The 27,584-nt window shown below is 59.8% G+C and overlaps 2 protein-coding genes across 2 annotated transcripts; both read right to left on the reverse strand.

Annotated features, from left to right (window-relative positions):
• Positions 1-4,961: 4,961 nt before the first annotated feature.
• TPGS1 (tubulin polyglutamylase complex subunit 1) lies at positions 4,962-15,932 on the reverse strand. Its single transcript, XM_030798638.1, has 2 exons — positions 14,493-15,932; positions 4,962-5,724 (listed from the first exon to the last, which is right to left on the reverse strand). The coding sequence occupies exons 1-2, from the start codon at positions 14,864-14,866 to the stop codon at positions 5,190-5,192; spliced, it is 909 nt and encodes a 302-aa protein (XP_030654498.1). The 5' UTR covers positions 14,867-15,932; the 3' UTR covers positions 4,962-5,189.
• Positions 15,933-17,143: 1,211 nt separating this feature from the next.
• Positions 17,144-27,129, reverse strand: LOC115831193 (mucosal addressin cell adhesion molecule 1-like). The gene is given in 6 exon segments (XM_030798151.1): positions 17,144-17,742; positions 22,263-22,499; positions 24,888-25,067; positions 25,070-25,210; positions 25,592-25,876; positions 26,746-27,129. Coding segments are annotated over 6 exon segments (1,116 nt in total). The 5' UTR covers positions 26,798-27,129; the 3' UTR covers positions 17,144-17,521.
• Between the last annotated feature and the right edge of the window lie 455 nt (positions 27,130-27,584).

Below are 27,584 nucleotides of genomic sequence, written 5' to 3' on the forward strand. Positions count from 1 at the left end.
CCCGGGCTGGAGTGCAGTGGCTCCATCTTGGCTCACTGCATCCTTTGCTTCCCGGGTTCAAGTGATCTTCCTGCCTCAGCCTCACAAGTAGGTGGCTTGTGCCACCATGCCGGCTAATTTTTATATTTTTAGTAGAGATGGGGTTTCACCATGTTGCCCAGGCTGGTCTGGAACTCCTGACCTCAAGTGATTCACCCTCCTTGGCCTCCCAAAGTGCTGGGATTACAGACGTGAGCCACCGCGCCAGGCCTATGAGTTTCAGTTTTTATTTTATTTTATTATTTTATTTTGAGACAGAGTCTCACTCTGTTGCCCAGGCTGGAGTGCAGTGGCATGATCTTGGCTCACTGCAATCTCTGCCTCCTGGGTTCAAGCGATTCTCCTGCCTCAGCCTCCCGAGTAGCTGGGACTACAGGCACGCCACCATACCTGGCTAACTTTTGTAGTTTTAGTAGTGACGGGGTTTCGCCATGTTGGCCAGGCTGGTCTCGAACTCCTGACCTCAGGTGATCCGCCTGCCTCGGCCTCTGAAACTGCTGGGATGACAGGCGTGAGCCACTGCACCCGGCCCGAGTTTCAGTTTTTTAATCTGAAAGTCGGTTAGATAAGATAGTTGCGCAAGCTCTTGCTGTGGAGCCTGAGATGTCACGGAGACTCTTGCACGATGGCGTCTTGCTGCTCTCGTGCCCTGTAGGGAAGAAAGACATGACCTCAGAAGGCAGAGGGGTGCGTGTGGGAGGATATGGTCCTCAGGGGAGAGGGACACGGAGCCAGGACACAGCAGCTGTGGGGCCTTGGGCAACATGGCCAGACCTTGTCTCCACCAAAAAAAAAAAAAAAATTGTTTCTTAAGTAGCCAGGTGTGATGGTACACACCTGTGGTCCCAGCTACTTGGGAGGCTGAGGCAGGAGGATCGCCTGAGCCCAGGAGTTTGAGGCTGCAGTGAGCTGTGATTTTACCACTGCACTCCAGCCTGAGCGACAGAGCGAGACCCTGTCTAAAAAAAAAAAAAAGGAAAAACGCAAAAGGCCGTGGGGCCCGCGTGCTTCCAGATGCATCAGAACCGGCTTCCAGGTCAGCTTTCCTCTGTGCAGTCCCAGGCCAGTTCCTCACCGTGGAAGAGGGAATAAGGCCCCCAAGACGTCCACATCCTGATCCCCAGAATCTGTGGCTGTGCCACCTCAGGTGGCAAAAGGGACTCTGCAGGTGTGATAAGAACCCCAAGATGGCAGAGCATCCGGGGTGATCGGGGGCCCATGTCCTCACAGTGTCCTTTTAAGAGGGCGGTGGGGGGAGGGGGCCGAGAGTCAGAGACTGGAAGAGGTTGCGCTCTTGGAGGTGAAGGGGGAGGAAGGGCCTGGAGCTGAGGGATGCGGGTGCCTCTGGACTCTGGGAAAGGAGGAAACAGGTTCTCCCTGAGCCCCCAGGAGGGACCAGTCCTGTTCATGCCTTGATTTTAGAAGTTCTGCCTTCCAGAGCTGTGAGATGATACGTTCCTGCTAAGTCACTAAATTTGTTACTGCAGCTACAGGGATTAACACCTCAATGACTTCCAGGGATTAACACACCTCAATGACTTCCAGCTTCTTCCTCGGGGAAAATTGCTTCCTTCTTTCCCTCCCTTCGCCTCCCTCTCTCTTCCCTTCCCTCCCCGCTCTTCCCTCCCCCTCCCTCCCCTCCCCCTCCCCTCCCCTCCCCCCTCCCCTCCCCTCCCCCTCCCCTCCATTCTCCTCCCCTCCCCCTTCACTCCCTTCCCCTCCCCTTCCCTCCCTTCCCCTCCCTTCCCCTCCACTCTCCTCCCCTCCCCTTCCATTCCCTTCCCCTTCCCTTCCCTTGCCCTCCTTCCCTCTCTCCTTCTCTTCCTTCCCTTCTATGTGCAAATCCAGGTTCTGGGGATTGAGCAGTGAACAAAAGCAGCAAACTTCTTGCCCTTGGGTTCCCAGGGAGAGAGGCCACAAACCAGCATATAAATACATAAATAAGCAGTTTCTAAAGAATGCCAGGGGCTAGAGAGCCACAGGGATGGTGTAGGAAGGCACCTTGGACCCAGGAGGTGACATTTGAGCAGAGACCCCGCTGTTGTGGGGAAGCAGCAGGCAGGTCTGCGGGAACAGTGCTGCAGGGAGAGGGAACAGCACGTCCGGGGGCCCTGAGGTGGGGACAGCCTGACTGGCTAGAGGCCCAGGGTGGTGAGTGCGGGACAGAGGTGAGAAGATGCCGGAGAGCCTCCCGCTCAGCTGTCGTGAGTGCCGGCCTTTTTCACAGACATGGCGGAGGTGATGGGTGCAGAGTCCGGCCCATGCACCCAACCCAGCCGCCCAGCACTGTGCCCCTAGAAACAGCTCCCGGCTGCATCTGAGTGGCCAACTGGGTTTCTCTGAACCCATCGCTGAGGCTGGGGGAGGGAATGCTCTGACGGGCTGGTGGGGACTGGGGGTCCAGGTGGGCGAGGGTGTTGGCTGGACCAGCCAGGGGCGGTGAAGGGAGGGCAGGCAGGGTGCCTCAGGATGAGGTGCAGTGAGGGCCACTGTGGAGCCCGGGAAGGCGTCTGGCCGTGGTCTCAGTGCTCCGTGGATTGGGTGAGAGGCTTCCACAGAGACCAGAAACTCTGGAGGAGCCCAGGGTCCAGGGAGCCGGCCAGAAGCTCCGTCTTGGATGTGTCAGGTTTGGGATGTCTCCGGGGAGCCAGGAGAGGAGGACTCTTGGGAGGAAGGGAGGCCCTGGACGGAGCCACCAGTGGAGCTGGGGAGAGAGAGGACGCTTCCAAGGGGGACTGTGGGGTGGGGCAGGAGCCTGTGGGTGCTGCCAGAGGGAATTGCCGCGTTCTACGCTGCTGTGAGGCCAGGGAGGACGGGTCAGCTTTCCCGGCTGCACTGGCAAGGGTCATGCCGGGATCAGGACAGAGGGAGTCCTCGGGACCTGAGGGCAGGCACAGCGGGCAGCACAAGGTCAGGGATCAGGGGAGGCCCCGGGGAGCTGGGTGGGCCAGGGAAGGTGGGCTTCCGTCGGCCTTGGCCTCAAGGGACCGGGGCGGAGTGTGAGCTGCACCCTGGGACCAGCTTTGGTGTCCTCTGATTGGTCACTCCTGGAAGCCTCCGTGCCCTTCGTCCCTGTCTGGGTGTCCAGGATTTAAGCCTACCTCAGCCTGCCTGGCTGTGGGCTTTGGGAGGACAGGGGCCTCTCCTGTTTATTTATTTTTTTTTTGAGACGTAATCTCACTCTGTCGCCCAGGCTGGAGTGCAGTGGCGCAATCTCGGCTCACTGCAAGCTCTGCCTCCCGGGTTCACGCCATTCTTCTGCCTCAACCTCCCGAGTAGCTGGGACTACAGGCGCCCGCTACCACGCCCAGATAATTTTTTGTATTTTTAGTAGAGACGGGGTTTCACCGTGTTAGCCAGGATGGTCTCGGTCTCCTGACCTCGTGATCCGCCCGCCTCGGCCTCCCAAAGTGCTGGGATTACAGGCGTGAGCCACTACGCCCGGCTCTCTTGAGTTTTGTGTCCTGTTGCTCAGCCCCCAGCCCGTGCTCACCGGAAATGCTGCTCAGGCCCCACGTGGGCTCCCACGTGCTCACAGAAGTCTTTTCTGTGTGGATGACTGTGATGTGGTGGTGAGAGCAGGGGAGAAACACAGCTTGAGTGTTCCCTACTTCCGATGGGACCCCCCCAGCAGAACAGGCTGTCGGGACTCTCATTTAACAGGAGAGACTGAGGCCAAGGGAGTGAAGTCACCTGCCAGCAACCGTTCGGAGCTGGGGTTCCGGATTCACTTTTTTTTTTATTTTTTTGAGACGGAGTCTCGCTCTGTCGCCCAGGCTGGAGTGCAGTGGTGTGATCTCTGCTCACTGCAAGCTCCGCCTCCCGGGTTCACCCCATTCTTCTGCCTCAGCCTCCCGAGTAGCTGGGATTACAGGCGCCCGCCACCACGCCCGGCTAATTTTTTGTATTTTTTAGTAGAGACGGGTTTTCACCATGTTAGCCAGCATGGTCTTGATCTTCTGACCTCATTATCCGCCTGCCTCAGTCTCCCAAAGTGCTGGGATTACACGCGTGGGCCATTGTGCCCGGCCTGTTTTTTTTTTTTTTTTTTTTTTTTTTTTGAGACAGGGTCTCTCTCTGTCGCCCAGATTGGAGTGCAGTGGCTCAATCTTAGCTCACTGCAACTTCTGCCTCCTGGGTTCAAGTTATTCTCCTGCCTCAGCCTCCTGAGTAGCTGGGATTACAGGCGCCCGCCACCATAGCCAGCTATTTTTTAAATTTTATTTTAATTTTTAGTAGAGACAGGGTTTCACCATGTTGGCCAGGCTGGTCTCGAACTCCTGACCTCAAGTGATCCGCCGCCTTAGCCTCCCAAAGTGCTGGGGTTACAGGCGTGAGCTACCGCGCCTGGCTGGATTTGCTCTTTCAGTCTGAGAAGTGATTCTGGCTGTTGTGGCGGGGGGGGGGGGGCACTGGGGATACCGGACGACCCTCCCCACCGGTGGCGAGTGGGAGGCCCTGTGCGTTCTGGAGCAGGCCGGGCGCAGATCCCAGCTGAGCCCTTGCTGAGGGTGTAACCTCCGCTGCCTGGGCCTGGGAATCAATCACATGAGGCACTTCAGTTCCTGGGAAGTGTTGGGGCTGTTGCCTCACCAATGTCACTACCATCTGCCCAGCGGGCCTCTTCGTTTGACATCTGGGGAGACTGAGGCCCAGGGAGGATACCTGGGCCGGGCGGGGCTAGAAGGCCCCGGCCCCGCGTTCCAGAAGAGCCGCCTGCTCTCCGGCCTCAGGCTCCGCAGGGCCCCGCGGGGCTTCCCCCTCCTCTGCTCCCACCAGGCCGGGTCCAGGGGTCCCGACGTTTCCGGCCTCGAATCCCGCCTCCAGCCGCCGCGGTTCCGGGGCCGTGCGGGGCCTGCTGGGGAAAAGCGCCTTCTGCGGGCACCGGGGCTGGGAGGCGGGCGCGCGCACACACACCAGCGTCAGCCTCGCAACAGATTTTATTAGCGTGGGACAGGGGCTCCCGCGGGGGTGGGGGGGCGGCCGCGGCGCTGTGTGGGGACGGGGCGTCCGCTTCCTGGGAGCCCCGGCCTCCTCCGCAGGGCTGGGCGCCTCGTTGCAGGCCCTCACCGGGGGGAGGGGAAGGCTCCGCGCGCCCCGCACGCGGGGACCCCCCGGTGCAGATCCCGGATCCGCGCGGCCCACGGGGCTCAGCCCACCGGCTTGACCTTCGCGATGAACAGCGCGGCCGCCCTCTCCAGGAACTCCTCGCGGGTCATGGGCGCGCTGGGCCGCCGCCCCCCGACGGCGCGGTCCAGCGCCAGCGCCAGGCTGTCGGGCCCCAAGCGCGAGCCGGCCTCCAGGAAGCGCGCGGGCGCGGCGGCGTCGCTGGCCTGCAGCGCGCCCTCCAGGGTGTCCAGCACGGCCTGGCCCACGCGGCGGTCGGCCACGGCGGCAGCCGGGTCCTCCAGCAGCTGGAAGAGCGCGCCGGCGCGCGCCACGAACTCCAGCAGCACGAAGCAGGTGAGCGTGCCCGCGCGGAAGACGCTCAGCGGCACCGCCTCGTGGTCACGGCACTGCACCTTGCGCAGCAGCGGCGCCACCACCTCCTCGGGGGCTTGGCCGTCCCGGCAGATGCGCCTGAGCAGCTCGCTGTAGGTGCGCCCGTCCAGTCCCGGCCTCTTCCTGCGCCCGCCGGCGCTCAGGCACTCGTAGGCCACGCTCACGTTGTTGTTGAAGGCGGCCCTGCGGAGACGGGGACGTTGGGGGCCGGCAGGCAGAGCGCTCGCGCCCACCCAGCCCCAGCCTCCCCTCTTCCCCTACCCCCCATCCCCGGCCTCCCCTCCTCCTCACCCTCTATCCCTGCAGCTCCCCTCTTGAGCCCCCAGCCTCCCTCCTCCCAGCTAGGGCCTCTCCTCCCTGGAGCATCCCCAGCCCAGGCCTCCCTCCTCCCAGCCCCCACCCAGCCAGGCCTCCCTCCTCCCAGCCCCCACCCAGCCAGGCCTCCCCCCCCCCCCCCCCCCCTCCTCCCAGCCCCCACCCAGCCAGGCCTCCCTCCTCCCAGCCCCACCCAGCCAGGCCTCCCTCCTCCCAGCCCCCACCCAGCCAGGCCTCCCTCCTCCCAGCCCCCACCCAGCCAGGCCTCCCTCCTCCCAGCCCCCACCCAGCCAGGCCTCACTCCTCCCAGCCTCCTCCCAGCCCGGGCCTCCTCCTCCCAACCTGGGCCTCCCTCCTCCCAACCTGGGCCTCCCTCCTCCCAGCCCCTACCCAGCCTGGGCCTCCTCCCCGCCAGCACCCCCAGCCCGGGCCTCCCTCCTCCCAGCCTCCACCCAGCTCAGGCCTCTCCTCGCCGCAGCTCCCATCCAGCCCTGGCTTCCCAGCTCCAACTCTGGACGGGCCTCAGGGCCTCTGCAAGGGCAGTGACACTGCCTTCCCCCAGATCTCCCTCACCTCCTCCCTGGTCTCCTCCAGGTCTCCCCTCAAACGTCGCCTCCCTGACGCCTAACTCCTTTTCTCCTGTTTTCTTCCTAGTGGTCATCCTGTCCCACATCCCTGTGAGCTTCATGTCTCCCACCAGTGTGTGGGCACGTGCCCTCCAGGGCCGGAAGTTCATCTTGGTTATAGCCCTGGTGCCTAGAACACTGCCCTGCACACAGTAGGTGCTCAGTAAATGTCTGTTGAATCAATCAACAGGCATCTGTCGGGGGCATCTGGCCCCAGTGAAGAAGGAATTAATGAAATCAACCCTAACCTAATAGTAGTAGTAATAGAAATTTTAAAATCCTCTTAAAGTTGCTGCAAAGTGTGACCCCCGCCCTTACACTCAAGTTAAAAGAGAATATTAACAGCCTGTCTTCTCTCTGTAGTCAGTGGACCTTATCTATACTCTCCAACTCCACATTCCTCAGTTTATTACAGGCCCAGCGAGTTCCTGCTTACCTCCCTAGCACGGCTGCAGGGTCACAAGACTGATAAGTTTAGGTTGTAAGACATGTTTTTCTCAAGATGTAAGAAATGTTGGCCGGGCATGCTGGCTCACGCCTGTAATCCCAGCACTTTGGGAGGCCAAGGTGGGAGGATCACGAGGTCAAGAGATTGAGACCATCCTGGCCAACATGGTGAAACCCCGTCTCTACTAAAAATACAAAAATTAGCCGGGCGTGGTGGTGCACGTCTGTAGTCCCAGCTACTCGAGAGTCTGAGGCAGGAGAATCGCTTGAACCTGGGAGGTGGAGGTTGCAGTGAGCCAAGATGGCACCACTGCACTCCAGCCTGGGCGACAGAGTGAGACTCCGTCTCAAAAAAAAAAAAAGAAAGAAAAAAAGAAAAATAAATGCTGTAATGCTTGATTAACTGCCTTTGCTTCTCGCCTCTGTAACTTGCTTCCCACCTCACGTAGTTCCCGCCTTACGATGTTTGAAAGTGGGAAAAGCCCTTTGTTTGGAGCTCAGACTTTCTGGATGTGTGTCCGGCTGAGCCGGTGATCACCTTGATAAACTCTCCTGAACCTTTTTTGGTCTCTCCAGTCTTTGTCCCACAACACCAGGACCCTCTGGTCTTCCTCGCTGCAGCAGCAGCGCCTGTTTACACTTGGCCAAATACTGTGCTCAACATTTAACACAACTGACATTTCTTTTTTTCTTTTCTTTCTTTTTTGAGACAGAGTCTCATTCTGTCGTCAGGCTGGAGTGCAGTGGCACAATCTCAGCTCACAGCAACCTCCACCTCCCGGGTTCAAGCGATTCTCCTGCCTCAGCCACCTGAGTAGCTGGGATTACAGGCACGTGTTACCACGCCCAGCTAATTTTTGTATTTTTAGTAGAGACGGGGTTTCACCGTGTTGGCCAGGATGGTCTGGATCTCTTGACCTCGTGATCCGCCCACCTTGGCCTCCCAAAGTACTGGGATTACAGGTGTGAGCCACCGTGCCCAGCCTGTGCTGAATATTTAACACAGCTGACATTTCATTTTTTAAAATTTTTTTGAGACGGGGTCTCAGTGTGTTGTGCAGGCTGGAGAGCAGTGGTACAATCAGGGCTCACAGCAGCCTCCACCTCCTGGGCTCAAGCGATCCTCCTACCTCAGCCTCCCAAACTGCTGGGATTACAGGCGACAGCTGCTGCTTGGGGCCAGTGGTGGTGTTTCTCTCCCCACAATCCCCACAGGCAAGGCCCCACAGTCAGCCTGAGGGTCAAATCCGACCCGCTGCCCCCTTGTGCAAATAAAGCTTTATTGGAACGTAACCATGTCAGTCCGCTGACATGTGGCCTGTGGCAGCTTCAGACCAGAACCGTAGAGCTGAATGTCAGGATGGAGGCTGCCACGCAAAGCTGAAATGTTCACCATCTGGCCCCTTACAGAAGGCTGTCAGCCCTGCTGCCGGCTCTGGGGTGGGTTCGATTCCTTGCCCCAGTGAGGAGCCTGAGGCGTTACTCCGTGCCACTTGTGTGCTGGCAGTGTGACACACGCTCCCGTGGAGGGCACCAGGGAGTGGCCAGGGAGCACTGTGGCCAGCGTGGGGGCCGCTGCAGGACCCTGGGTGGGCTGCTTAACCCCCGGGCCTCACTCCCCCCGTCAGTTCCCGGCCAGGCCTCATGCTAGTGGCCTGTTACTTCCTCTGGGACATATAGGGAAACTGAGGCTCAGGGCAGCCCCATGGCCTGGCCAAGGGTCCCAGGAGGAAGTGGCCAACCTCAGGGCTTACGCTTTTCCCTTCTGGGAGCTCAGCTTCATGGTAAGGAGGGCAGCCTTTCCTCCGGCATGACCTGGGCACACGACTTCACCTTTCCGTGGGCCACCTGTGGTAGGTGCCAGGGAAGTGCTGAGCCAGCATGCAGCAGGTGCTCAGTAATGCAGGGCTGGCGCACAGTAGGTGCTCAGTGATGCTGGGCCAGCATGCAATAGGTGCTCAGTAAATATGGGGCTGGTGTGCAGTGGGTGCTCAGTAAATGCTGGGCCAGCATGCAATAGGTGCTCAGTAAATGTGGGGCTGGTGTGCAGTAGGTACTCAGTAATGCTGGGCTGGTGTGCAGTAGGTACTCAGTAATGCTGGGCTGGTGTGCAGTAGGTGTTCAGTAATGCAGGGCCGGTGTGCAGTAGGTGCTCAGTAATGCTGGGCTGGTGTGCAGTAGGTGCTCAGTAATGCTGGGCTGGTGCACGGTGGGTGCTTGGTGAACACGTGCCTCCCTGGTCATCGCTGCTGCTCAGTTCAGGGCTTCGGGATGGATGTGCCATCTCAGCGAACTCAGGGTCAAAGCTCTGCTATGGAGGAGGAAACAGGCCCGGAGGCGGGAGGGCAGCGACCTGCAATTCAACTCTGGGCCCATCTGGCTGTACGCTCCTTTTCCCTCCCAAGTAGTAAAGGCCCCATTTGTTGGCCCTTCTAATCTGCTGAGCGCTTTTACCATCCATGAGGTCATCCCCAAAATGCGCTGGGGGCAGGCGCAGTGTCAGCACGGTGGCCCGAGCTCCCATCACGCCTGACTTCACGACCGCGAGCTGAGCCCAGCTGACCCCTCTGCATGAGCCAGCAGGAGCCGGACCGAGGCCCCTCTCATCAGGATCTGCTGTGAGGTCGGGCAGGCTGCTGCGGCCTCACAGATCACACCCCAAACCTAGAGGCCTAAAACCAACAAGCATGTACTATTGTCACAGCGTCTCGGCGGCGGCTTTGCTGCGAGGCTCTGGCTTGGGGTCTCTCATGAGGTTACCGGGGCCACACTCCCCCCGGGGCTCGACGCGAGGCGGCCCACTCCCCCGCAGGGGAGCCCGCGCGGCTCTTGGCAGCGGCTGCAGGTGCTCCCTGGGAGCTGCGCGAGCGACCCCACCGCATGGCGGCTGCACAGCCGAGCCAGCAACCCACCCAGGAGGGAAGGGGACACCACGATGTCCTTCGTGACCCGCCTCGGAGGCCACACTCTGTCCGCTGCTTCTGCAGTCCCGTTCCGGCTGTGCAGGGGGAAGGGACGGCACCAGGCCGTGAACGCCGGGAACCGAGGCTCGCAGGGGCATCTCGGAGGCTGGCGACGGCAGCGCTGCCCCGCGGATCCCTGCGCCACTTCTCCACCCCGCCGAGGGTGAGCCTCTGGGCCTTTCTTTGCCCCCCTGAAACGTGCAAGGGGGCGTGGCCCACTTTCATCGGGAATGTTAGGAGCCATCGTGCTACTTCCCAGTCCACTTCGCTGTGGTCATGATTGGAGGCGCGTGTCAACATCAGACAAGCCCTTGGTGGGGGGCGGGGTGCAGTGGCTCATGCCTGTGAGCCCAGCACTTTGGGAGGCCAAGGCAGGAGGATTGCTTGAGTCCAGGAGTTCGAAACCAGCCTGGGCAACATAGTGAGATCCCGTCTCTACAAAAATTTAAAAATCATCCAGCTGTGGTGGCGTACGTCTGTGGCCTGGGAGGCAGAGGTAGGAGGATCCCTTGAGCCCAGGAGGTCGAGGCTGCAGTGAGCTGGAATTACGCCACTGCACTGCAGGCTAGGTGACAGCAAGACTCTGGCTCAAAAAGAAAACTGGGCCAGGCACAGTGGCTCATGCCTGTAATCCCAGCACTTTGGGAGGCCGAGGCGGGTGGATCATTTGAGGTCAGGAGTTCAAGACCAGCCTGGCCAACATGGTGAAACCCCGTCTCTACTAAAAATACAAAAATTAGCCGGGCATGGTGGCGGGCGCCTGTAGTCCCAGCTACTTGGAGAGGCTGAGGCAGGAGAATGGCGTGAACCCGGGAGGCGGAGCTTGCAGTGAGCCGAGATCGCGCCACTGCACTCCAGCCTGGGCGACAGAGCGAGCCTCCATCACAAACAAACAAACAAAAAACAACTGGACGTCCCCTGCAGAGTAAGCGAGAAGAGTTTTGGTTGTGTTGAAGCCACTGAGCTTTGGGGTTGTTGGTTCCTGTGGTGCTTGAAGCCTCTCCTGACTGACAGGTCTGTGGGCCAGGATTACCCAGCTCCATCCACCACCACTTCTGCACAAATTCTCTCCTCTCTCAGGGCGGCAGCCCTGGTCTGGCTCCCCAAGCATCCACGCGGCCCCTCGGTGTGCAGGGCTCTGTGCCTGGCCCAGGCCTGCCTCGGCTGTTCGTCTGCCCCTCCCAGCCTGGCCTTGTGCATCTACGGAGTGGGGGTTCTTTTGAGGACGGCAGCACAGGGCTGGAGCCAGGTGCTCAGGACAGCAGCCGGCATACGTGTGGGAGGCCCCACCTGCGCTTATTTCGGGCTGTAATTAGGGCTGCAGCTCAGCCGCAGCTGCCTTGACCAGCAGGAAGACACACAAAGAGGTAATTACAGCCTGGTGAGATCACAGCCATGATGACGGCAGGAGACAGGAAGGTGACAGCCGACTTCAAGGCGGCTGCATACCCGCCCCTCCTGGGCTCCCGGGCGGCTCCCAGCAGAATCATCGGGTGAGGGAGGAGGAGGAAGAGGAAGGCAGCAAGCTCTGGGCTCGGAGGAGGCCGGGGCTGGAACGTCAGCTCTGCCTGTGACGGTGGCCTCTGGGCCTTGGTTTCCCTGATTGCACCATGGAAAGCGGGAGCCCAGCCAGGGCTCCGTCTGTGTCGGCTCCTACACAGAGCGGTTTGTAAGGCTGAGCATTTGTTAATACAGGAAAGATCCTATTTATGGAACGTCTCCAGAAAGAGACACAGGAGCCACTCTGCACCTTAGACTTCTGCTTCCCACTCCTGCCCCCAGCAGACGCCGGGCGGTGTCTGGGACATCTGTGGTTGTCACGACTCGGGAGCTCCTGGCAAGGAGTGGGTGGAGGCCAGGGACGCTGCTCAGGGCCCTGCAGTACCCAGGACGGCCCCCAGAGGGCGAGTCGGGGGGAACCCTGGCCCCGATCAGCGGGGGCTTCGTTTCCGTGCACGTTTTCCTGGCAGTGACCTGCGGGGGGCGGTGCAGCCCTTGCTGCTACGATGAGCAACGTGGTGGCTGAGGAGGCCTCCGGGGCTGCACTCTGGGGCTCTCTGACCCCAGCTCTGCCCATGGTGGCCGTGTGACCTTCAGCAAGTCATGTAACGTCTGTGTTTGTGCTCCAGGATGCCTAGGAGACGACCAGGAAGGTGGCAGGAGGGGGACACTGTGGCTGCCATCACCAGCCCTGGTGGCTTGAGCTTGCCATTTCTCAAAAGAAGGTGGCAGAGAGGATTTGGGGTGACTTCTCCCCCAGTCTACCATGGTGATGCTCTCAGGAGCAGCCCCAGTCAGCCCCTCAGCCTTTGGGGGTCCACACGCTGGACTGAGTGGGGACAAATCTGCCAAGCTCTGGGTTTCTCTTCCTGACTGGCCAGGTGACCTCTGGGGTTCCTGACGGTCCAAGGATGGAGGGGCGGCCGGACCTGCCCGCTGGGAGGACGGGAGCAGGCCTGGCTCCGTGAGCACAGAATCAGATGCCACGCAGGTCTGCACGCCTGTCTTCTGCGTTCCCCACTGGCTGTGTCTCTGGGGAGCCCAGGCGAGCCGAGGGCCAGGATGCATCTGCCACCAGCACCGCCCTTGCCCTGAGTCCCTGCTATGAGAACTCTTCTAGCCAATGGCTCCACTCCTGTCCTGGGGTGACTGGTGCCCATCAAACTCATGCCCATCCAGAACCTCAGACTAAGCTTATTTGGGACAGCGCTTTGCAGATGTAGACGGTTGAGGTCACCTGGAGTAGGGTGGGGCCTGGTGGTGTCCTTATGAGGGAACACAGGACAGAGACACAGAGGAGGCCGCATGACGACGGAGGCAGAGACTGCAGCGATGTGGCCACAAGCCAAAGACTGCTGGCCGCCACTGGAAGCTGGGGAGGCAAGGAAGCCTCCTTCCCTGGAGCCTCCAGAGGGAGTGTGGCCCTCCTGACACCTCGATTTCAGACTTCTGCCCTCCAGAACTGTGAGAGAATAAATTTCTGTTGTTTTAAGCCACGAAGTTGGAGGTAATTTGTTCCAGCAGCCCTCAGAAATTAATATAAATATAAATATCCTCATCTGTGGTGTCTGTGGGGTGAGTGGCTTGTACAGTGCTCAACCTGAACAACCATATATGGTGGGCCTGCTGTTGACCCCTTTTCCTCCTTGGAAGATTCTCTTCCGGATGTCCTGGGAGGCTGTCTGCCTCCTGCTCCCCCTTCACCTCTGGTCTCATCTTCTCACCCTTTCTTGTGGGCTCTCTGGGCTAGGTGCCCTCAGGGTGCAGTCCTGAGCTCTTCTCATCTCTCCTGAAGCCTTCAGGACCCCTCCACTTCAGTCTTCTGTCCTAGCCCCGTGTCTCAGTTGCAGACGCTTCTTTCTACAGAACTTCCTGTCTCCAGGCTCCTCCCAGCCTCCAACTTAATCCGCAAGTGGCTCTGGCAGCTTCTTCAAAGCAGGGGCCTTCCATCGCAGTAAACGGCTCCACTGACGCTCTGGGGCTGCCCTTGCCCGCTCCCCTCCCACCTGGCTCCAGCAAATCCTCGGGCGGGGCCTTCAGAGCCATTGGGCCACTGGAGCAAGTCTGCTCCTTGTCCAGGTCCCCAACACCCTGCCACCATTATCTGAGTATGATCTTGGACACCAGTGCACCCTGACCGTGGTAGGGGGGACACTCCCCGTCTCTCTTCTCCCCCCGAACTTCTCTGGGACTCTGGCGAGGGCTGCCATGGTGGGCGCTTATGCCCTGGTTATGAGGCTGAAAGGGCACCTTTGCTTGGCATCCTTCCCTGCCTGCTCTTCTCACCCCCTTCCTGGGTTCTATTGGGCGCACCCCTTATAAAATCACCTGCACACACAATGCCTACCTCAGGCTCCGCTTCTGGGGACCCCACCCCCACAAAAGACAGCAGCCCATCCATCCCCATCGTCAACACATCGTCCTCAACCACCTTCCCTGGGCTCAGAACTGGCCCCAGCCAGGGGACACCGCGCGTAGGCACCTGCAGCCTCGCATGCTTCAGCCAAATTCCGTGGCTTTCCCGCCTCCCGTGTGTCCCACACTCGGGCTCTAAATTTGCACCTGCTGGGCCTCTTCCCTGCAACCCGCCCCGCACATCGCCAGGCTCTTCCAGGAATCCCCACCTGCCCGCTGGGAGCCTGTCCCCTAAGGTGGGGGCCCTGGTGACTGCGCTGCTCTCTGTAAATATTCACGTTCTGGCCGAATGGACGGGGATGCCATGAGGCTGCTAACGAGGCGTCTAGGAGGACCTGGCTCGGGGACTGGCTCTGCGACTTCGGGCCAAGTCCTCTCTGGGCTGCATGATTTTAAAAATTACGAACTGCAAGGGGAAACTCAGCACCTGCAAAAAGGCATCACAGAAGGCGAAGCCGGCCAGAAGGACTCGCGCCGCATGCAGCGCGCTGCCCAGCGCCGGACCCAAGCCTGGACCCTCCAGCCCACCTTGTCCGGTCCATCCCAGCCAAGAAGGCACCGCAGACTACAACTCCCAGGAAGCCCCGGGCCCCCGCGCCGGCGCTGCGGGTAGGGAGCCGCGCGGGGCACGCTGGGAGTTGAAGTCCGTCGCCGCCCCACCCGCCCAAGCCGGCCCGCTGCGCACCTCTGGGAGTGGTGGGCCAGGCGAAGGTGCCACAGCGCGCGGCCCAGGCGCTGCTGCTGCAGCAGGAGCTGGCTTGGAGGCTCCCCGGCGCCGCCGTTTACAGGCGAGCGCAGGCCCATGTTCTCGAAGTAGTGAGCCAGGAAGGCGATCGGCTCCTCGGGCCGCGCCTCCAGCACCTTCAGCAGGGCCGCGCGTAGCATTTCCGTCACGCCGACCTGCCGCAGAAAGTCCTCCTCGCTCTCGGCCGCCCCCGCCGCCCGGGATACCGACTGGCGGCCGCTGTCTGTGAAACCGGCCGGCGGTGGTACCGCTTGCCGCCGCTTCTCCACTGCCGCCATCTTCGCTGAGGGCAGCGGGGCCGGAAGCACCGCCATGTTCCACTGTGCGCTAGAGCCCCCCCAAGGCGGCCATTTTGATTAAGGGCAGAGGGCACTGGTATCCCGCTGGGAGACTTGGGGAAATGACAATGGCACGCTATCACTTTCCCTGTGTCCTTATTGGTACTCTCTCTTCTCCTCCCTCTTTGTGTATATTGATTGGCTCTCCTGGCTTTGGCCTCGGTCCTGAATTTTGCCAGACTCCAAAATGGCTGCCTCGGAAGTGCTCCGTTTCTGGCACGAAGCCGGATTGCTTGCCATTTGGGTAGCGAGCGAGTCCTTCATTAGCATGGTCTCCTAGCAGCCAGTCTCCCTGGTTACCAGAGAAGCCTGACGGAGCATGCGCAGGGATGGACCTGCCCAGGACTGCCGGACCCAGCCCCGCGCCCGGCCTCCAGACCCTTTTGTCATGTTCATCTCTGAGCCTTGGTGCTGGGGGTCGAGCTCAGCCTGGCCTTCCGCCTAACTCAGTCAACGTCTGAGTGCGTAGCTCACCTCGTGGGAGAAGCCCCCTCCCCAGCTCCGCTGCAGCCGCGCCGAGCCCCTACTGGCGGCCACCCGGGCGAGCATCCCAGGCTGTTACCCCCTGACCGCCAGAGGGAGCTTTCAGACCCCGCAGCCTCCAGAGCTCTAACCTCTCCCATGGCTCCCCAGTGCCCCCAGGCTGGCATTTCCAGGCCTTCATCGGCTGACTTCGCTTCCAGCCGCCCTCCCAACCCTCCGCAGCCCCCAGCCACCTCAAAACACAAGCAGTCTCCTCCATAAGCCGCCTCTCCGTGTGTTTCCCCAGGCAATCTCTATGTATCTTCCCTCACTTCTCCCACTGCTTTCGGGGACTCCTGGTTAAGCTTCTCACCAAGGAAACCACTAAGCCCTCGCGTTTTCCCGTCCCCGGCAAAGCTTGCTGGGTGCCATCCCCGTCCCTCGGGCGTTGCCCCGGGCAGGGGGCAATGAGAGCTGTTTGCGGGGGGCCATTCCACCATCCTCCGACCACAGGAATCTCTGGCGGGCAGACCAAATGCCCTTTGTAAAAAGTAAAGTAGAGGTTCTTCTTCAAATGAGACTTTCCTCCCCATCTAATTAGGAATAAATAGTAACTTCTCTTAGAAGCAAAATTTATTCAAAGATCAGCGGTAGGCTGGGCGCGGTGACTCATGCCTGTAATCCCAGCACTTTGGGAGGCCGAGGCGGGCGGATCACGAGGTCAGGAGATCGAGATCATCCTGGCTAACACGGGGAAACCCCGTCTCTACTAAAAATACAAAAAACTAGCTGGGCGTGGTGGCGGGTGCCTGTAGTCCCAGCTACTCAGGAGGCTGAGGCAGGAGAATGGCGTGAACCCGGGAGGCAGAGCTTGCAGTGAGCTGAGATCGCGCCACTGCACTCCAGCCTGGGTGACAGCGAGACTCCGTCTCAAACAAAAACCAAACAAACCAAAAAAAGACCTGTGCTAACATTCTTTGTTAATTGTTAATGTTATATTGTATATATTCCTCTTTTTCTTTTTTTTGGAGACGGAGTCTCTGTCGCCCAGGCTGGAGTGCAGTGGTGCAATCTCGGCTCACTGCAAGCTCCGCCTCCCGGGTTCACGCCATTCTCCTGCCTCAGCCTCCCGAGTAGCTGGGACTACAGGCGCCCGCCACTGCGCCTGACTAATTTTTTGTATTTTTAGTAGAGACGGGGTTTCACTGTGGTCTCGATCTCCTGACCTCGTGATCCGCCCGCCTCTGCCTCCCAAAGTGCTGGGATTACAGGCGTGAGCCACCGCGCCCGGCCTCTCTTCCTTATTTGAAGGTGTTTTTACCTTTCTCAGCATTCCACAAGCTACTTCTTCCTTCCTTTGTTCTCCTCTGCCTTTGCCTCTTTTTAAAAGTTCCGAGTTGCTAGCCAGTCGGGACAAATACAGAATGTGAGGTCCTGTGTTCCAGTCAATGGAAACCCGACACAGCAGTAGGGTGGACGCGTCAGGTTATAAATGTGTCTGTCTCCTTTGTTCTGGATACTCTCGTGGCAAAACTGCTGGCGAATGTACCCTTTCTGCAGAAAGTAAAACAGTGGCCTTGCTGAGGAAATTAAATTTATATTCAAGTGCTATTTCTTTATGGCACCGGGGAACAAGCATTTCTAACACTTTATTCTCCAGCCCTGGACTGTGGGATGAGGGACATGGAGCCATCAGGGCAGGGCCCACAGTCAGCCCTCCTGCTGTCCGGAGCCCTCAGACCCCTCCTCTCCACGGAGTGGGGGTCAACTGAGAAAAATGACACGTTTCTATCATTTTAGGAGGTTTATTTGCCAAAGCCTTTGGAGGTCCTGAAGACAGGGGCCCAGGGTGGTCAGGGCACAGCTTGGTTTTACGCATTTTTAGGGAGACATGAGACATGAATCAATATTTGTAAGAAGTATGTTGGTTCCGTCCTGAAAGGCGGGGACCACTCAGGGAGTGGCTTGAGGTCACGGGTAGGTGAGACAAACGGTGGCCTTCTTTTGAGTTTCTGATGAGCTTCTCCAAAGGAGGCAATCAGAACATGCATCCATCTCTGTGAGCAGAGGGATGACTTTGAGTAGAATGGGAGGCAGGTTTGCCCTGACCAGTTCTCAGCTTCAAGGGGTCCAAGCTATTTTGCTTTCACAGGGGGAAGGGCTGGCCACTCAAGAGGGGCTGATCCCGACCTGGCCAGTCCCCCTTAACCCAGCCCAGGCTGACACCTGGGGCAGGAACCTCAGAGAAGCTGGTGGGTGGGCGCCGTCCTCAGCCAGGTGCCGGCAGCGTTTCCAGAGGTGATAGGTGAGCAAGGCCAGGAGCAACAGTCCCAGCACCACACTGCTGGTCCACAGAGCCGTGGGCAGCTGGTCACCTGCAGGTTTGGACGCTGGAGAGAGCAGGAGATGCCGGTCAGAGCCCTCCGGGCCTCTGCAGGCTTGGGAAGGAGGAGCCTCTCAGAGGCTACACGTGCTTCCAAAGTTACCACGTTCCCTGAAATTTCACAAAGGACTTTACCATGACCCTTCCAAAATGCGCATAGCACCTTAGAGTTTATAAACGGGCAGTCCAGGCCGGGCGCGGTGGCTCACGCCTGAAATCCCAGCACTTTGGGAGGCCGAAGCGGGCGGATCACGAGGTCAGGAGTTCGAGACCAGCCTGACCATGGTGGAATCCCGTCTCTACTAAAAATACAAAACTATTCGGGCGTGGTGGCGGGTGCCTGTAATCCCAGCTACTCAGGAGGCTGAGGCAGGAGAATCACTTGAACCCGGGAGGTGGAGGTTGCAGTGACCCGAGATCGCGCCGCTTCACTCCAGCCTGGGGGACAGAATGAGACTCTGTCTCTCAAAAAAAAAAAAAGGACAGTCCAGAGAGAGGACGGCTCACCACCACGAAGGGTGCTGACCCTGCAATCTGCACTTTGAAGCCTTAGTCTGGGGAAAATGGAGGAATGTCATATATCTCCATACTATTTTCTATTGATTACCTGTTGAAATGATAATGCTTGGGATATATTGGGCTCTGTGAAATGTATGACCACACTTTTTTTTTTTTTGAGATGGAGTCTCGCTCTGTTGCCCAGGCTGGAGTGCAGCGGTGCGATCTTGGCTCACTGCAAGCTCCGCCTCCCGGGTTCACGCCATTCTCCTGCCTCAGCCTCCCGAGTAGCTGGGACCACAGGCGCCCGCCACCTCGCCCGGCTAATGTTTTGTAATTTTTTTAGTAGAGACGGGGTTTCACTGTCTTAGCCAGGATGGTCTCAATCTCCTGACCTCGTGATCCGCCCGCCTCGGCCTCCCAAAGTGTTGGGATTACAGGCATGAGCCACCGCGCCCGGCCATGACCACACTGTTTTTCCTTTTGAGATGGAGTCTCGCTCTGTCCCCCAGGCTGGAGTGCAGTGGTGCGATCTTGGCTCACTGCAAGCTCCGCCTCCCGGGTTCAAGTGATTCTCCTGCCTCAGCCTCCCGAGTAGCTGGGATTACAGGCACGCGCCGGCACACCTGGCTAATTTTTGTATTTTTAGTAGAGATGAAGTTTCACCATGTTGGCCAGGCTGGTCTCGAACTCCTGACCTCGTGATCTGCCTGCCTCGGCCTCCCAAAGTGCTGGGATGACAGGCATGAGCCACAATGTCTGGCCGACAATTTTTTTTTGAGACTAGGTCTTACTCTGTCACCGAGGTGTGAGCTCAGCTCACTGCAGCCTCAATCTCCTGGGCTCAAGCAATCCTCCACCCCCAGCCACCCAAGTAGCTGGGACCACAGGTATACAACACCACTCCTGGCTAATTTTTAATTGTTCTGTGTGGAAATGGGGGTCTCAGTATGTTGCCTAGAATGGTCTTGAACTCCTGGGCTCAAGTGATCCTCCTGCCTTGGCCTCCCAAAGTGCTGGGATTATAGGCATGAGCCACCGTGCTTGGCCAGACCACATTAGTTTTAATTTTTTTTGTTTCTTTTTTCTTTTTCTTTTTTTTTTTTTTTGAGACGGAGTCTCTCTCTGTGGCCCAGGCTGGAGTGCAGTGGCACGATCTTGGCTCACTGCAAGCTCCGCCTCCCAGGTTCATGCCATTCTCCTGCCTCAGCCTCCCCAGTAGCTGGGACTACAGGCGCCCGCCACCACGCCCGGCTAATTTTTTGTATTTTTAGTAGAGGCGGGGTTTCACCGTGTTAGCCAGGATGGTCTCGATCTCCTGACCTCGTGATCCGCCCACCTCGGCCTCCCAAAGTGCTGGGATTACAGGCGTGAGCCACCGCCCCCGGCCTTTACTTTTAAATTTGAAATTACCTGTAGAAAGTAGAAAAGTTCCCCTTCAAAGCTCGTCTTGCTTTACAAATAAAATAATAGACACTAGAAATAATAGCTTCTTACTCTAAAGCCTCCTATCAGCTATTAGTTCTTACACTTTAGCCCAGTTAGTTGCTGGGCTTACCCAGGTACGTCTGGACAGCCCCAGGTAAGTCTTAGCTCATAGCTTATGCCTCTTCCTTATTTGGAAATGTTATTGCTTCCTTAAACCTTTCGTAAGCAACTTCCTCTCCTGGTTTGTCCTCCTTTGCACTTACCTGTTTAGGAAAGTTTTAAGTTGTTAGCAAATTGGGTATGAGTTTAAGACTGTGACGTCCTGCTCCAGCCAGTGGATGCAGAATGCAGCAGTAAGGGTGACCCAAATGTGTGAGGGATAAATATGTCCGCTTTTCCTTGGTTCAGTTGTGCTCTCGCCATTGTTCCATCTGCGATGAGCACCCTTTCTGCAGAAACTAAAATGGCCTTGCTGAGAGAATTAAATTTGAGTGCGATTTCTTTGTGGCACCGGGGGACAAGCATTTCTAACATTACCTATGTGGGCCGGGTGCAGTGGTTCATGCCTGTAATCCCAGCACTTTGGGAGGCCGAGGGGGGCAGATCACCTCAGGTCAGGAGTTCGAGACCAGCCTGGTCAACATGGTGAAACCCCATCTCTACTAAAAATACAAAAATTATCTAGGCATGGTGATGGGTGCCTGTAATCCCAGCAATTCAGGAGGCTGAGGCAGGAGAATCACTTGAACCCAGGAGGTGGAGGTTGCAATGAGTGGAGATTGCACCACTGCACTCTAGCCCTGGGGGACAGGGCGAGACTCTATCTAAAAAAAAAAAAAAGAAAGAAATTAGCTATGTGGCCGCATTCTGTTTCTGCTTGTATTCCAAAGACTGTTCCAGTCTACAAGGCTTAGAATTTACCACGTGACTGTGCCTTGACATCTACACAGTCCCTGAGGTTTACAAAAAGGACCCACAGTTAAGAGAAGCTCACTGGACAGATGGGGAAACCAAGGCTGGACAGACGGGGAAACCGAGGCTGGAGAAACCGGGAAACCGAGGCTGGACAGACGGGGAAACTGAGGCTGGACAGACGGGGAAACAGAGGCTGGAGAAACCGGGAAACCGACGCTGGGCAGACGGGGAAACCGAGGCTGGAGAGATGGGGAAACTGAGGCTGGGCAGACGGGGAAACTGAGGCTGGGCAGACGGGGAAACCGAGGCTGGAGAGACGGGGAAACTGAGGCTGGGCAGACGGGGAAACCGAGGCTGGAGAGACGGGGAAACTGAGGCTGGGCAGACGGGGAAACTGAGGCTGGGCAGACGGGGAAACCGAGGCTGGAGAGACGGGGAAACTGAGGCTGGGCAGACGGGGAAACTGAGGCTGGGCAGACGGCGAAACCGAGGCTGGAGAGACGGGGAAACTGAGGCTGGGCAGACGGGGAACTGAGGCTGGGCAGACGGGGAAACTGAGGCTGGGCAGAAGGGGAAACAGAGGCTGGAGAAACCGGGAAACCGAGGCTGGACAGACGGGGAAACTGAGGCTGGACAGATGGGGAAACAGAGGCTGGAGAAACGGGAAACCGAAGCTGGGCAGACGGGGAAACCGAGGCTGGAGAGACGGGGAAACTGAGGCTGGGCAGACGGGGAAACTGAGGCTGGGCAGACGGGGAAACCGAGGCTGGAGAGACGGGGAAACTGAGGCTGGGCAGACGGGGAAACTGAGGCTGGGCAGACGGCGAAACCGAGGCTGGAGAGACGGGGAAACTGAGGCTGGGCAGAAGGGGAAACTGAGGCTGGACAGATGGGGAAACAGAGGCTGGAGAAACCGGGAAACCGAGGCTGGACAGACGGGGAAACTGAGGCTGGACAGATGGGGAAACAGAGGCTGGAGAAACCGGGAAACCGAGGCTGGACAGACGGGGAAACTGAGGCTGGAGAGACGGGGAAGCTGAGGCTGGGCAGACAGGGAAACAGAGGCTGGGCAGACGGGGAAACAGAGGCTGGGCGGACGGAGAAACAGAGGCTGGAAAGATGGGGAAACCGAGGCTGGGCAGATGGGGAAACCGAGGCTGGACAGACGGGGAAACTGAGGCTGGACAGATGGGAAACTGAGGCTGGAGAGACGGGGAAACCGAGGCTGGAAAGACGGGGAAACCGAGGCTGGGCAGAAGGGGAAACCGAGGCTGGAAAGACGGGGAAACTGAGGCTGGACAGACGGAGAAACCGAGGCTGGAAAGATGGGGAAACCGAGGCTGGAAAGACGGGGAAAACGAGGCTGGGAAGATGGGGAAACTGAGGCTGGAAAGATGGGGAAACAGGCTGGAAAGATGGGGAAACTGAGGCTGGGAAGACGGGGAAACCGAGGCTGGAAAGATGGGGAAACTGAGGCTGGAAAGATGGGGAAACCAAGGCTGGACAGACGGGGAAACCGAGGCTGGAAAGATGGGGAAACTGAGGCTGGGCAGACGGGGAAACTGAGGCTGGAAAGATGGGGAAACCGAGGCTGGGCAGGGCAATTTCTTGTCTAAAGTCTTCATCCAAGGAACCTCTCGCTGCCAGCCCTTCCCACCCTCCCTGCCTGCAGGGATCAGAACTCACAGCCTGTTGGGATCACTTCTCCCTGCGTGGGCCCAGCCTGGCAGATCTCAGGGCGGCAAGTCCTGGTGGAGCCTGGGCTCCTGGGGCTGTGTGTGGAGCCCTGCTGGGAGGTGGTCTCCGGGGAGGTCGTGTTGGGAAGCTCCGGGGAGGTCGTGTCGGGAAGCTCCGGGGAGGTCGTGTCAGGAGGTTCTGGGGAGGCCGTGTCAGGAGGTTCCGGGGAGGTCGGGCAGTGCAGGACTGGAAACAGAGTGAGGGCTTTTTTTCTCTGCGGCCCCAGGCCTGCCTCTCCTGCCTCAGTCTCCGCATCTGGATGAAGGGCTTGGACCACAACCCCTCCAAGCCCCTTCCCTGGACCACTCTGGTGAGTCACATTTCCATTTATTCTTTTTTTTTTTTTGAGACGGAGTTTTGCTCTTGTTACCCAGGCTGGAGTGCAGTGGCGCAATCTCAGCTTGCCACAACCTCTGCTTCCCAGGTTCAAGCGATTCCCCTGCCTCAGCCTCTGGAGCTGAGATCACAGGCGCGCGCCACCACACCCGGCTAATTTTGTATTTTTAGTAGAGACGGGGTTTCTCCATGTTGGTCAGGCTGGCCTTGAACTCCCAACCTCAGGTCATCTACCCGCCTCGGCCTCCCAAAGTGCTGGGATTACAGGCGTGAGCCACCGCGCCTGGCCATGTCTAATTTTTGTATTTTTAATAGAGATGGGGTTTCACTATGTTGGCCAGGCTGGTCTTGAACTCCTGACCTCAGGTAATCCACCCACCTCAGCCTCCCAAAGTGCTGGGATTACAGGCGTGAGCCCGGCCTAAAGCCTAGAATTTATAAAGTGCTTTGAAATCCACACGGTCCCTGAAATTTACAAAGGATCCACTGTCAGGGAAGTCCCCTGGACAAATGGGAAAACTGAGGCACCACAGGGTGCAGGATGGGAGTCCGGGCATTGCAGGGCCCCCACTCACTGGCAACATCACCCAGCAGGCTCCTTAATCTCCACGTGCCTCAGTTTCCTCAACTGTCAAAGGGGTGAGAGTCACCTCTTTGAGCTGCCCTGAGAGTGAGTGGGTGCCGCGTTTATTATGATGGGCTGTGGACGGAGGAGAGTTGGGAGGAGGCTGGTGTGGAGAGAGGAGCTGCTTGGGGGCTTTCTGCCCTGGCCTTCTGCTCCATCCCCTGTGGGACTGATGGGGAGACTGAGGCCCGTGAGGGCCCGTGTTCTGTAAAATATCCTTCAAATCCAGCCTCCTCTCTGCCCACCCCAGCCCCACCCCCACCACCAAGACCTCCCGGGTCTCCCAGCTTCTGCTCCATCCCCGGGAGCCCTTTGCTTGAAATTCATGACCTCACGTCCATTAACATGGGTATCAGGGTGCCCCGTGGGAGGACAAATCCCTCTTTCTTTAGTGGGAGAAGCTGGCAGGGGCTTTGGGATTGGACAGGGCACGAAGGGAGCATCTCCTGGGCACCGGCCACGTTAAATGTCTTCATCCGAGCATTCCGCAAAGGTTTATTGAGCACCTGCTATGCACCAAGCCCTGTTTTAGCTTCTGTGGACACAGCCGTGCGCAAGACATGATTCCCACCTTGGGAGCCACAGTGGGAGAAGGTCATGGAAAAGGCAGAGAATGCACGGGATTGGGGAATGTCAGATGTTATCCAAGGTGTCAAGAAACAAAACAGAAGGGAAAGGGGGCTCACAGGCGTGTGCGTGTTTGTACGCACGTGTGCGTGTGTGCCTGTGTTTGTACACGTGTGTGCGTGTGCCTGTGTTTGTGCACGCGTGTGCACGTGTGCCTGTTTGTACACGCGTGTGCGTGTGTGCCTGTGTTTGTACACGTGTGTGCTTGTGCCTGTGTTTGTGCACGCGTGTGCACGTGTGCGTGTTTGTACGCGCGTGTGCGTGTGTGCCTGTACACGCGTGTGGGTGTGTGCCTGTTTGTACTCGTGTGTGCTTGTGTGCCTGTGTTTGTACACGTGTGTGTGTGCCTGTGTTTGTGCACGCGTGTGCACGTGTGCCTGTGTTTGTACACGCGTGTGCTTGTGTGCCTGTGTTTGTACACGCGTGTGCTTGTGTGCCTATGTTTGTACACGTTGAGGATCGGGGGTTGACCCTTTAAACGGGAATCCAGGGAAGCCTCACGGAGGAGGCAACATTCTACAGAGATCTGAGGTGGAGGAGGAGAGAGCCGTGGAAAGATCCGGAAGAAGGGTATTCCAGGCAGAGGGCACAGCCGTGCAAAGGCCCCGGGGCAGGATCACGCCTGGCGTGTTGGAGGAACAGCTAGGAGGCCCGTGTGGTTGGAGCAGAATGAGGAGGGGGAGAAAGGGTGGAGGGAGGGCAGGAAGGGGACAGGGCAGGTGGTGCAGGTTCCTGTGGGCGGCGGGGAGGACTCGGGCTTTGACCCCGAGGCAGGAGCCATGGAGCGCGGTGGGCAGGGAAGGGGTGGGACCTGTGCTGGGGGGCAGGTGCTGGGTAAATACACGTTGAGTTGATGAATGTCGCTCTGGCTGCGTGGGGGGAATCCAGTCCTCCCAGCGCCCCACAGCACAGGTGCTGCCCCCCGTCCCGAAGTGCTTGTCAAGGCTGGCGAGCGGGTGGGTCTCCAGGGCACCCAGCAGACTCACCGGGGATGGCCTGGCGGTGGCTGAGCTCCAAGCCAGGCAGCCTCATCGTGGCCTGGCAGTAGAGGGCGGGCGGGACAGGGGTCCCCAGGGGCGGCAGCCGCCAGCGCTCTGTCACCCTGAACAGCACGTCCTCGTCCTCCTGGGGCTCCTCTTCCTCCATCTCCGGACCCAGGGCCTGCGCCCCTCCAGTTCCTGGCCCCCCAGGAGCAGGGAGAAGGAGAGCGCGTTGGGGTCCCCGGGCGTGACCTTGTGGGCCGTACAGGCCACCTCCGGGTCACCAGGCGCCAGGACTGCCGGGGAGACGGTCAGCTGGTCCGGGAAGGCTGTGATGGAGGGTCGGGGGTGAGGGCTGAGCCCAGAGTCGGGGCTGGACGGGATGAAGGGGCCGGAGCCCGGAGGGGGCTTGGAGATGGGGCCAAGGATGCGTGGGGGCTGCTGATGAACAGGCAGTGGGGACGGCCTGTGCCCAGGCCCCGTGGCCCCACCCTGGGAGGCTGGAATAGACTGGAGAATGGGCCAGGGCCGGCCCTGGGAGGGTTGGGGTGAGTTGGGGGGAGGCGAAGGCTGGGGACCTGGGTTCGGGGAGCTGCGCATGGAGCCGGGACCCGGCCCGCAATCTGGGAGGCTTCCAGGAAGAGGTGGCGTAGGGAAGGAGCCGTGAGTCCAAGGGTCAGAGAGAGGCGGGGCGCGGGGGGACGCCTTACCGTACACAAGGAGCTGCACGGTGTGCTGGAAGGTGCGGCCCCAGCAGGAGCCCACGCACACGCGCGTCCCGGCCGCCGACAGCGAGGCGTTGCGCACGGTGAGGACGCTGCGGCCCGTGTCCGACTGCACCGCGCCCAGGCTGGTGTCCAGGCCCCGCCACTGCACCGCGGCCCCGCGGTCGGCGCAGGTCAGGCGGCAGGTGAGCTGGCGCGAGGCGCCCAGGGCCACGGCCACCACCGGCTCCGGGGGCTCCACCTGCAGGGGCTTCACCTGGAGAGACTGGCCTGCGGCGACCGCGGCTCTCGCTCAGCCGCGCGGAGTCCCGGACCCCGCCCCGACCCCTCCCTGCGTCCCGCTCCACCCCGGACCCCCGTCCCGCCTCTGCCCGGTTCCCGGACCCTCCGCTCCACCCCCGGACCCCCGCCCCGCCGCTACCCGGACTCCCAGGCTCGGTCCCTGAACCCCGCCCCGACCGCCGCCTCTGCCCCAGTCCCCCGAACCCCAGCTGCCTGGAGCCAGTTTCGCTGCGGGTCAGAGGGCCGCGCGGAGCCCCCCAACTTCCCCTCTCAGCCCCTGCCTCCTCCGAGCGCCCTCCTCTGGCAGGATCACCAATCACCCCCTCTCTCGGAGCCCCTTAACTCCGAGCCCCCTCCTCCCTCCCGAGCCCCCTCCCCTCTCCCGAGCCCCTCCCCTCTCCCGAGCCCCTCCCCTCTCCCGAGCCCCCTCCCTCTCCCGAGCCCCCTCCTCCCTCCCGAGCCCCCTCCCCTCTCCCGAGCCCCTCCCCTCTCCCGAGCCCCCTCCTCTCTCCCGAGCCCCCTCCTCCCTCCCGAGCCCCCTCCTCCCTCCCGAGACCCCTCCCCTCTCCCGAGCCCCCTCCTCCCTCCCGAGCCCCCTCCTCCCTCCGGAGCCCCCTCCGCTCTCCCGAGCCCCCTTCTCTCTCCCGAGCCCCCTCCCCTCTCCCGGGTCCCCTCCTCTCTCCCGAGCCCCCTCTTCTGCGCCCCCTCCTCTTTCCTGCGCCCCCTCCCCTCCGCTCCCCTCCTCTCTCCCGAGCCCCCTCCCGTCTCCTGCGCCCCCTCCACTCTCCTGAGCCCCCTCCCTCTCCTAAGCCCCCTCCTAACTCACTCCTCTCTCCCGCTTCCCCTCCCCCGCTCACCGAGGAGGAGCCCCAGAAGCCCCGCCAGCAGGAGGGCCAGTCCCCAATCCATGCTCAGTCCCCTCTGTCCCGAGGCCGCGGTGAAGCCGCTTAAATAGCGGCGCCCACTCCTTCCCGCCGCCCCGCGACCCCGCTCCAGCTGCTCCCCGGGGGCTTCCCAAGGGGCTTTCCCGGCCTGACCCCCGACCCTGGAGGCGGCAGAGAGGCAGAGGCTGGGGGCCAAAGATGGGGCGGGGGCCCCGGGGCCACTCGGGACGGGCGGGCAGGAAGGTCTGGGTCTGTTCCAGGCCTCATTTTCTGGGACGGGAAGATCGCAGACGGAGGCCGGAGGGTCGAGGTCAAGTGCATGGAAGTGGGACAGAGGCCGGGCAGCGCCGCCCCCGCCCCGACGGCGGGTCCCCTGCACTTTTTCTTTCTTTTTTTTTTTTTTTTTTGAGTTTCGCTCTTGTTGCCCAGGCTGGAGTGCAATGGTGCGATCTCAGCTCACTGCAACCTCTGCCTCCCGGGTTCAAGCGATTCTCCTGCCTCAGCCTCCCGAGTAGCTGGGATTACAGGCATGTGTCACCACGCCTGGTTAATTTTGTATCTTTAGTAGAGACAGGCGTTCTCCATGTTGGTCAGACTGGCCTCGAACTCGCGACCTCAGGTGATCCGCCCACCTCGGCCTCCCAAAGTGCTGAGATTACAGGCATGAGCCACCGCGCCCAGCCCGCCTGCACTTTCCTGGGCGGCCGCACAGGGGCGGTGGAGAGCAGCCGCGCCTTGCTCCGGAGCTGCGGGCCGGGTCTTGTGCGCTGGGGTCCCCTGGGGGTCAGGTGAAGGTCGCTGGGGATGGAGGC

The sequence above is a fragment of the Nomascus leucogenys genome, chromosome 18 (assembly GCF_006542625.1).
Source record: "Nomascus leucogenys isolate Asia chromosome 18, Asia_NLE_v1, whole genome shotgun sequence".
NCBI classification, from domain to species: domain Eukaryota; kingdom Metazoa; phylum Chordata; class Mammalia; order Primates; family Hylobatidae; genus Nomascus; species Nomascus leucogenys.